The sequence below is a fragment of the Otolemur garnettii genome, unplaced genomic scaffold (genome assembly GCF_000181295.1).
Source record: "Otolemur garnettii isolate 467f Iridium unplaced genomic scaffold, OtoGar3 scaffold00100, whole genome shotgun sequence".
In the NCBI taxonomy this organism is placed as follows: domain Eukaryota; kingdom Metazoa; phylum Chordata; class Mammalia; order Primates; family Galagidae; genus Otolemur; species Otolemur garnettii.
In genome coordinates this window covers 5,755,508-5,765,406 of record NW_003852495.1, presented here as the reverse complement: position 1 = coordinate 5,765,406, position 9,899 = coordinate 5,755,508, and the positions used below count along the sequence as shown (strand labels likewise).

At 54.9% G+C, this 9,899-nt stretch overlaps 1 protein-coding gene across 1 annotated transcript; it reads right to left on the bottom strand.

Moving 5' to 3' along the window:
- Positions 1-428: 428 nt before the first annotated feature.
- On the bottom strand, positions 429-9,897 carry APLP1 (amyloid beta precursor like protein 1; the record flags this gene model as incomplete). Its single annotated transcript, XM_023516895.1, has 17 exons — positions 429-882; positions 986-1,129; positions 1,261-1,323; positions 1,527-1,597; positions 2,042-2,068; positions 2,308-2,415; positions 3,214-3,313; positions 4,664-4,792; positions 4,871-5,029; positions 5,835-5,909; positions 6,281-6,411; positions 6,808-6,989; positions 7,100-7,233; positions 7,502-7,614; positions 7,819-7,951; positions 8,760-8,903; positions 9,805-9,897. Coding segments are annotated over 17 exons (1,905 nt in total), but the record flags the coding sequence as incomplete, so codon positions are not given.
- Between the last annotated feature and the right edge of the window lie 2 nt (positions 9,898-9,899).

Below are 9,899 nucleotides of genomic sequence, written 5' to 3'. Positions count from 1 at the left end.
TGGAATTTTCATGTCCCAAGAGGATTCTTCCAGAGTCCCTAAGAAGGGATGAAGACTTTGGGGGAATCAAGATTCCCAGTCCCTTGTAAGGCTCATAGGTTGCTGTGGATGCTGTGTGTGGTTGCGTATGAGGGCCAGCAGAAGGCAGGGGAAACTTGCCAGAGCCCAGCCTCCCTGGGGGCTATGCCGGTAGCAAGCAGATGGAGGTCTAGGAATCACGGCCCATTCAGCACCACGGAAAGCTCCTGGGTCGGCGCAGAGAGCCTCTGGGCCTCACTCTCGGCGTGCCAACCTGTCAGGCAGGCCCCGCCCAGATTTAAAGCTCCCTCATCTGGCTTAAAGAGGCGAAGGAGGCCGGGGCAGGGATGGACACCCTAGTAGTAGATTACACACTAATTCTTTCATTCTCCCACAGAACACAGATGGCCTGGTGGGGAAGAAGACTTTATTGGGATGTTAGTAGGGGGAACGTGGGAGGGTGAACTCCAGGAAACAACAGGCACTAGGACCAAGATGTCAGTCACCTTAAGGAAGAATAAATTAACTTACAAAATAAATTAAGGTGAGGAGGTCCCATGTGGGGAGGCAGTTGGGAATATCTGGGGTCTTCTTAGGGATGAAATTTGGAAATGGAAAGGGAAAATAAGAATTTCCAGCCCCCTCAGAAGGGTGTGAAATGAACTTTGCAAGTGTCCCTCCCTCACCCTATGCTGGGAGTTGGGGCTCTGGGGTTCCAGGAAGAGGGAAAGTCTGGGCTCAGCTGAAGGCATGAAGGGGGCGGGGTCAGGGTCTTTCCTCCAGGAAGCGGTAGGTGGGGTTCTCATAACCATGCCGTTGCAGCTCCCGGAGCTGCTGCTCCTCCAGGCTCAGCATAGGGTCCACCTGTGAGGTGGGCAGGAGAGGGATAGTGGGGCACCAGGACCTCCTGCAGATCTCATGGCCCACCCATGCCCAGGCTCCAGAACCCTGTCTTTGAGTTTCTCACCTCCACCACTCCGTGGCTGATGGTCCCGTAGGGCTTCTTTCTGCGCAGGAGCAGCATGGAGAGGACGATCAGGGAGGCCCCACCCGCTCCCATGATCAGCAGACCGGACACAGCCTCACGAGACACGCCTGTCCCGGCTGGTGCCTTCAGGAAGAGGAGATGGGGCAGAGAGCATCTTTGAAGCTCATCAGGGTCCCATGTGGCCTTTGAGTGTCACAGCCTAGCTGCTGCCCTCTAATATTTCCTCCTGGTACCTGGGATATTCCTCCCCTTACCAGTTCATCTCTCTGAATCTCCAATGAGTGAAAAGGAAAACCCCTCGGAACAGACGCATTCACCTGGGGTGGGGAGAAGGAGGTGTCAGCAACCCAGGAGTCTGGGTCCCAGCCTCCTCCCCCCCAGGGGCACCAGAAAGCACCTTGCAGCCTTCTTCTTTCCTAGAATCCCAGAGTCCATATCCTCATCCCCTCTTCCCTCCTCACAAGGAATCCAAACCCCAGCACCCTCCTTCCTCAGGAGCTCACAGGTCTGATTAACTTACCTTTCGCTCGTACTGCTCCAGGGGGGACATCTTCTCTTTTCCAGGGGATGCAGCATCTTGTTCTGTGGACCCTACCCCCGCCGCCCAAGTCCAATCTCATTCTTTTTATTTTATTTTGAGACAGAGTCTCAAGCTGTTGCCCTGGGTAGAGTGCCATGATGTCATAGCTCACAGCAACCTCCAACTCTTGGGCTCAAGTGATCCTCTTGCGTCAGTTTTTCTATTTTAGTAGATATGAGGTCTTGCTTTTGCTCAGGCTGGTCTTGAACTTGTGAGCTCAAGCAATATACCTATCTCGGGCTCCCAGAGTGCTAGGATTACAGGCAAGAGCCACCACACCTGGCCTCCAATCTCATTCTTGAGAGTTCAGAGGGGTGCTACCTGTCTTGGGGGGGCAGAAAGCACACCAAACTCCACCCAAGGAGGTCTAGAGTGCCAGTGTAGGACTTTTTTCATTCTGGGTTCAGGGATTTAGTGGGATTTAGCAGCTGGGATCTACTGTATGAGACACTTACCTTTTGGAAGGGTCATGGGGGTGTCTGCTGCAGCCAGAGGAGGCAGGACAGGTGGAACAGTGAAGACAGGGGGACATCATCAAAGAAAGTGTGAGAAACACCCTCCCAGGGACCAAGACGGAGGAGCAAGGATCCTACAGAGCCCCCTTCCCCACCTTACAGCTTCCTCCCCCTCCTGCCACTCACTGTAGTGGCTAAGACACCCTCAGGCTTAGGGGATTAGAAATGAGGTTTGGGGCTTATTCCCCAAAGTCTGGCTAACTCACCATCCTTGGAATCTGGAGGCTGTGAGACACCCTTGTCCTCACTGCTGCCCCCAGGGACAGGGGCTTCCAATTCACCGGGACCCAAGTGTTCAGAGTGGAGGAGCTCCTCTGAGGGGAACATGTAGGAATGTGGCTGAGGTGATGAGCACAGGGGGCTCCATAAAACAGAGCTGGGTGAGTAAAGGGCATCTTAATGGCAGAGTGATTGGGAGATCATGCAGACACCAGAGTCAGCCCCAAGTGTGGGGTGGCTATAAGCGTGATCTGGCAAAGTGGGGAGCTAGTTGGTGGCAGGGAGGATGGAGTTTGAAGTTTCAAGAGTATGGCTTCCTTAGATACTAGGAGAATTGGGGTTAGGTATGAGATATCCAGGAAAAAGTCATGATAGATCTAGGGGCTGTGGTAGGTCATGCTTTCCAGTATGCCCACTCTTGTATAGGCACCTCGCCTTGAATCTGGACTGGGTGTGTAACTTGCTTTAACCAACAGAATGTGGGCCCAAGGCTTAAGAAGACCTGGAAACTTCTACTTTTGTGTTTTGGCGAACATGAATCACCACATAGGAAGTCCAGCTACCCTGCTGGCGAGATCACATGTAGAGGATTCTGAGCCTACTTGGAGAGGGAGAGAGGCCCATTTGTGCTGGAGCTCCAGCCCTGAGATGATCTTGCTAAATACACCTGCATGCTTGATTTCTGGCAAGATCACCAGAAGAACCACTCAGCTGAACACAAATCAGATGGCAGAATCATAAACAAAGAAGAATGGTCGTTAATTTAAACCACCAAGTTGTGGGGTGGTTTGTTACACAGGGCTAGGCGATTGTAATTGGGGAGAATTGAAATTTGGGAGTCAAGGTCTTCCCTAAGAGATCTGAGAATGGGGGCTCAGGAAATAGGTACTCACGGATCTGGGGCCTCAGCTCCTGAGCTAGTCGGGGGTTCTGGTCCAGCAGGCCCAGGCTCTGATTCATCCTTTCCTCAATCACTTGCAGGTGAGTCTGCACCTATGAGGGAGCAGGTATGAGGGTTAGCCCAGGCAGTGCAGCCTGGAGATAAGAAAACTGATGCAGGATGAAGGAAGACTTCAATAGGGTCCAAGGAAAGATAACACAGACAATGGACAGGAACTTATGGTGCAAGTTCAGAAATTGAGCTGTAGGAGGAAGGACATTGAAGAAGGAGAAGCAGGATGCAAAGAGAGAGAAAAGATGTAGAGATCCAGGAAGAGAGAGATTTAGGACAGGAAGTAAGGTACAAGGAAAAGGAATGGTCACCAGGAGATAAGGTAGGTATAGGGGTAGGTATAGGACCCAGGACACAGCGGATAGATGTGGGATAGATGACAGCAGGTTGAAGAACAGCAAGTGGGGTCCGAGGGTCTGCCTAAGATAGGGATTGGGATTGGAGGGTCATATGCTTGGACATGACATGGTTCAAGGACAAGATCTGGAGTTCAAGAGCACATAATAAGGTACTCATGGACAGGAAGAACACATCTAAGAAATAAGAATTAGAATCTGAGGATACAGAATAGGGGTCCTGGGGAAAATAAGTGGAATTAGGGAGAAAGGAGAGTTGAGGGACAGGAATAGGGTTCGAGGCACAGGAAGGGGATTCTGGGAAAGGAGGAAGAAATCCAAGAGACAGAAGGTTGGATCAAGGGACAGGAAGTAGGAATTCCAGAACAATAAAATGGTTCAAAAGCTGAGCATGGTGGCTTGTGCCCGTAATCCTAGAACTCTGGGAGGCCAAGGCAAGTGGATTGCTTGAGCTCAGACAAGGCTGAGCAAGAGCAAGACCCTGTCTGTACTAAAAAATAGAAAAACTGACCAGGTAGGATGGCTCATGCCTGTAATCCTAGCACTCTGGAAAGCCAACGCAAGTGGATTGCTTGAGCTTAGACGAACCTGAGCAAGAGTGAGACCCTCTAGAAATAGCCAGGTGTTGTGGTGGGCATCTGTAGTCCCAGCTACTTGGGAGGCTGAGGCAAAAGGGTCACTTGAGCCCAGGAGTTTGAGGTTGCTGTGAGCTAGGACGCTATGGCACTCTAGCCAGGGTGACTGACAGAGTGAGACTCTGTCTCAAAAAATGGGGGGGGGGTGTCAAAGGTGCATTATGGGGGTGGGGTCAATGTTCTAGGGTCAGGAAATAAGGATCCAAGGGGCAGAAAGTGGAGTTGAGGGCCTGGAAAGGGTCCTGAGGCAGAAAAAGGTGAAGTTCCAGGGATAGAAATGGGGTCCAAGGGACAAGAGGAGAAGAGCCTGAGGGACAACAGGAGTCTGGGACAAGAGCAGCCTGAGGCAGTGGGGTGTAAGGGACAGCAGGGCACCTGGGAGCTGGAAGAATCTGAGCACCTGGAAGCGCATCTGCTGGGCCTTCTCGGGGTCCACGGCAGCCACGTGCTGGTAGTGGCGCAGCGTGTGCCTCTGCTCCTTCTGCTCCGCCCGCAGGTAGCGCCGCAGGGCCAGCAGGACACGTTCTGCCTGTGGAAGGGACAAAGGCTGCCCAGGCCTGCCTCGGCCCTTCTCAGCCTCTATTCTCTACCTATGCAGTCTGCACACCTGAGGTGGCTCGCCCTGCAGTGCGGCCAGGAACCCCTCCAGGGCAGCCCTGCGCTGGTCGTTGATAAGGGCGATGACTCGAGTGGCGTGAGTCTCCACCAGACGCTGTCGCTCACCGGACACCTGCTCCTCCAGGGTCTGCAGAATGGACTGGAAGTGCTGGTAAGGGGGTGTGCACAGGGTCAGGAAGGGGAAAGATGGATCAAAGCCTGCATCAGGGGGAGTCTGGAGAGGCAGGGCTACAGGGCCGTATGGGGTGGGGTCCAATGGGCCTGGGCCTGGGCAGTGCCACCCTGGGTCAAAAGAGACTGATAGGAAGGGGTGGGCCACAGGACCAGGTGGAGTGGGGGCCCCCTGGGAACCAATCTGAAGGTGCAAAGTGTACGATAGGGTGAGAACAATCCAGGAACAGAGATGGCCAATGTTAAGGTGAAAGGGACCATGGCTTGTAGGGGAGGTAGGGCTCCATGTCTGGGCAGGGTCAAACTGGAGTCAGGTTGCACCTAAATGAGACCAATTGGGGTGGGACAAAACACTGGAGTGGGACTAGCCTGAACAGGATCTCCAGGGGGTAGAGCTACACCAAGGTGAGGCTGACAGAGGTGAGTTGGAGGGGAGGACTAGTCAGGAGGCAGGGACAACAGACACAGGAATGCATCACAGAGAGACTGAGAAGGACCTGGATCATATACAGAGAGCTCAGCTTGGGCGAGGACTCCAGAGCCAGCCCTCAAAGTGGCCAAGGGAAGATAGGGCTGAACCTGGCTGATGTAAGAGGAGAGCAATGCCAAGTCAGATGCAGCCAAGATGGGCAAAGCCAAATTCAGGGGCGAGGCCAGAAGAGGAAGAGATAAGTAGGAAGAGGTTGAACTGGCTGGGGTGGGACATGGCCAAAGCCAGGCTGAAACTGTGAGTGCCCCAGATGGTAGACAGGATGAGTAGCACCTGCTGGAGATTGTCCTACCTCGTTCAGGGCCTGTCTGTCAGCTTTAGGCAGGTTCTTGGACTGGTTGTCTGCCATGGCCCATTCACGCATCACCTAGTGGGGAGAGCAGCTTCAGGATCCCAGAATTCCTGATCCACCTGGTGAGTACCCTACACCTTCTTCATGACTTTGGAGGCTCTATATCCGTTAAGTCCCATTGGCTCTTGGGTTCCCAAGAGGAAAGAACCAGAAAGAATTTAAAGTAGAAGGGTTCCATGGACCAGAGCTTCCATAGAATCTGGTGGCATCTCCACAGGATCCCAGTTTGGTCAGGGATCCCTGGTCATCTTAGCTGGTAGTGTTGAGGGTTCAGGGTCAAAGGAGGCTTGGGGATCCTTTAGAGGTAGTTTCAAAGTGTCTCTGAGTTTCCTGGTACTTAATGAGTTCTGTAGTATGGGGGGTCCCAGGGTCCCCGGTATTACCACCTCATTAATCTGGCGCATCCTACGCTCCTCCAGGTCCATCTTGGCCCTCAGGAACCCCTCATGCTCGCTGATTTCCCCAGGCATGCCAAAGTAAACATCCACACCATCTGTGGGCCTCGGGGTGGGAGTGACTGCAAAACCAGGGAGCAGGAGGTAGTCTACAGCCCACCTCCAGGCCACTTTTTCTTCCTGGAGGACTACATTTCCCAGAGCACACTGGGGACCAGCATGCATCAAGTTCAACCATGGCTATTGTCTGGCTAAGGAATTCATTATTCCATCTTCCAGTATTTCCCCAAATGACCCTTAGGATCCTTCTCCATTTACAAGTATCCCCAAGACATCCTGTTCCTTTGCATTCCTCACAAGGTAGTCTTTCCAATTCTGTTGTATCCAAAGCCACTCCCATCTCTTCCATCCCCCCCAAATCTGGTTTCTCCCACATACATCCCTCCCAAAGATGCCTCACACCAAGTCTCCCCCAAATCATTTTCCCTCTCTGGTGGAGGGTTCAGAGACTGCCTCACCTTTGTTGACCACTGCAGGTGCATGGGAGCTTGGGGGCGGGACTCTTTCCTCCTCTTCCTCTTCAGCCTGTGGAGGCTCCACGAAGTAATCATCTACTGGCTGTAGGAAGGATTCCTCCTCTTCTTCATCCTCACCCCCCTCAACTCTGCCCCCCAGGGGCCATGACCGGGTAGAGGGGTCACTGAGGGAGCAACAGAAGACCCAGGCAATGAGAACCTAGGCCCAGGCCCCCAAACTACCATCCCATCCCTCAGGAGCCTTGGATGGGCATGGAGGTTTCCTCCCACTCACCCAACTGCTGTCCCAGATGGGTCAGGGGTCACAGGAGGGGGACAGCATACATATTCCACACCTCGGAACCGATCTGTGCCACAGGGCAAAAGCATGCCCGAACCGTGCAGGATGAGGCCCTGTGAGCTGCAGGCCTGTGGGAAGAGTGGGCTCAGATGCCAAGAGTGCATCTGAGGGTAGGAGATAGTAGATGGGGAGCCTGAACTCCTGGGTCTTGGGGGTGGGTGAGGCTGGAGGCCTTGATTCTGGTTCTGGAGGAAGAAGTCAAGGGATGGAATTCCTAGTAGGAAGATCCCACCCCTGCCTGAAGGCCCAGACTCCTCAGTTCTGGTAGAGGAGGGTATTAAGGGTCTGGACTCCTGGGCTTGGGAGGGGGTGGGATGGGTGGGCCAAGGTCCTGACCTCTTGTGCCTCCTGATGCCTCTGGGTTGAACTCTCACATTGGTCCATTCGTTCCTGGTGCAAGAACCGGCAGCCTTCAGGCACCAGCAAGGCCTCACTCACGAATTCACCAGCTGGAGAATGGGGAGACACCAGAGTGAGAGCCTCTAGCAGCCACCAACCCCACCCTCTCCAGAATCCAGATGTTTTATCCTCAGAAGCTTCTCTGCCCCTCTTGGGATCCAGGCACGCACCCATTCCCCTAATGTGGGCCTGAGAAAGGACCTTCCCCCTCAGAGACTCCCTCTTCACTTCCCTTCTCCCAGCCTGTGACTCACGCAGGCAGCGGAAGGGCACAACCTGGTGGTGGGAGTGGGCACAGCTGCCGCCCCGGGCACCCCCACACCAGTGCTCCATGGGGATGGCTTGCGCAGCCTGCTCCACACGTGCAATTTGCAGCTCCGGATACATCTGGGGACACGGGTGGGGGCAATCAACCCACTGCCCTGCCCCTGCCAGCCACCCCACTCCATTGGCCACGGTTCTTTCCACAGCTCTGCTATTCATAAGAACATTTCCTTCCTAGGCTCTGGTTCTCCCTAAAACTAGTCTTAACTATCTAAGGTCCTAGTGTCCCCTGGCCACGGCTCCTAGTAGCTCTCCCTTAAAAGTCTCAACATTTTTAGGCCTACCTCTTTCCCTGTCCATGGTCTTATGAAGGTCCTTTCACTTCCCCATAAGCTCAACCCCTCTGAACTCACCTCCCTGGTCAGGGCCCCATCTTCACCCCCATCAGGTTCATCTTCCCACGGGGCTCAGCTTCATATAAGCTCCGCCTCCTTCTCTGTTTGGCGGCTAAGTATTCCTCTCTTCGTATTTCAAAGCCACGCCTCCTAGTTAATCTGCGCTCTCAGTAGGCTGCACCCCTTCCCCCATCTTAGGGGGCCCACAAAGTATCTTTCTGTCTTAGCCCCGCCTCTCCTTTGGCACTCCCACCTATATGTCCTCTACTCTTTACAAAGCCCACTAGATTGCTAAATCTCGCCTCTTTGGCGGTCTGGTTCTCCCCCTTTCCTAATTTAAGTTTCTCAAAAGAGGTTGGGTCCTAGTCTAGCTTTGCCTCTTCGTTGGCCACGCCCCCAGCTTCCCAAGGTTTCTTAGATCTCCCGCATCGACCTGGACCACGCCTTTTGCAAGTCTTCTTTTTTATTGATGATCCCCGCCCCACCTTGGATCCTCTTTCCCGCCGACCGCGCCCCTCCCGCTAGGTCCCGCCCACCTGTCTGCAGTACTCCAGCACTCGCTGCGGGTCCCGTAGACAGCCTCGTGAGCGCTGTGGGTCTGGTTCCCAGCGGCCGGTGCGCAAGTCCCGGTGAAGGGTTAGGTGCCCGCATAGTCCAGCCACCTGGGCGGACCCCGGAGCCTAGAGGTGGAGGTGGAGAGGACAGTAAGGGCACAGGAGGCGTAGTCTATTGCTCCACAGAACCCAGATACTCTAGACTCTCAGTACCGGCCCCTCCCTCAAGGACCGCGCCCCCGCCCCCAAGGAGCCACCGTTCCCTGGGAAACAACTCCTGTAGGGCGGGGGCGCCCCAGCTCTCCCGTTGCTATGGCGATCTGGGTGTCCCCCCCGGGATTCTCTCGGCCTTGTTGCCGCGGAGACAGGCTCCGCCCCCACCCCAGAGTAGCGGTGCTGGAGCCCGAAGGGGTTAAACCTGAATCGCGGAGGAGGCGGCCAGAACCCAGGCGTTCTAGCCCCTCCTTCCTCCATCCAGAGCACCGGCTCCCTTTGCAGGGTGTAAAGAAGACAAGGCCTGGCTTCAGGGCCCAGCAGGCATTGACACCTGGTCCTTGAGGACTGGAGAGCTACATCCTGATTGTGGCTGATAGTGTCTGGAGGCCTGGACTCCTGGGTCCTGGGAGCCTGCGAGGGCTCTAATATGGGTCCAGAGGATGCAAGGGGTCTGGATTCTTGGATCCAAGTGCCTTGCTGCCTGGTGGGTCTTATGTTTAGGTGGGAAGGGGGCTGGGGTCGAGTATCCTAGGGTGAGAGGGTCTGGAGGTGGGGCTGCACTTCTGGGACCAAGGGCTCTAAAAAAGCCAGTCCCTATGCTGGGGAGTGGAAGAGGACTGGGGTATCAGATGGTAGGGGAACTGGGGCCTGGAATTCTGGGGTTCATGAATGCCTAGTGCCGTTAGGGGCGCCTGGGGGCTGGCCACCTGGCTGGGAATATTGAGCTTTCTGCCCTGGACAAGTCCGCGTCGGGGCCCAGAGGCCCAGTCCTGCCCCTTCCCCCATCCCCCAGGACCCGGCCTGGCCTCACCTCGGCGGCGCCGGGGCTCCCACTGGCCAGGCTCCCGAAGGCGAGCTGCGCGCGCAGAAGCAACAGCAATAGTGGCAGCAACAGCGGCAGCGGCG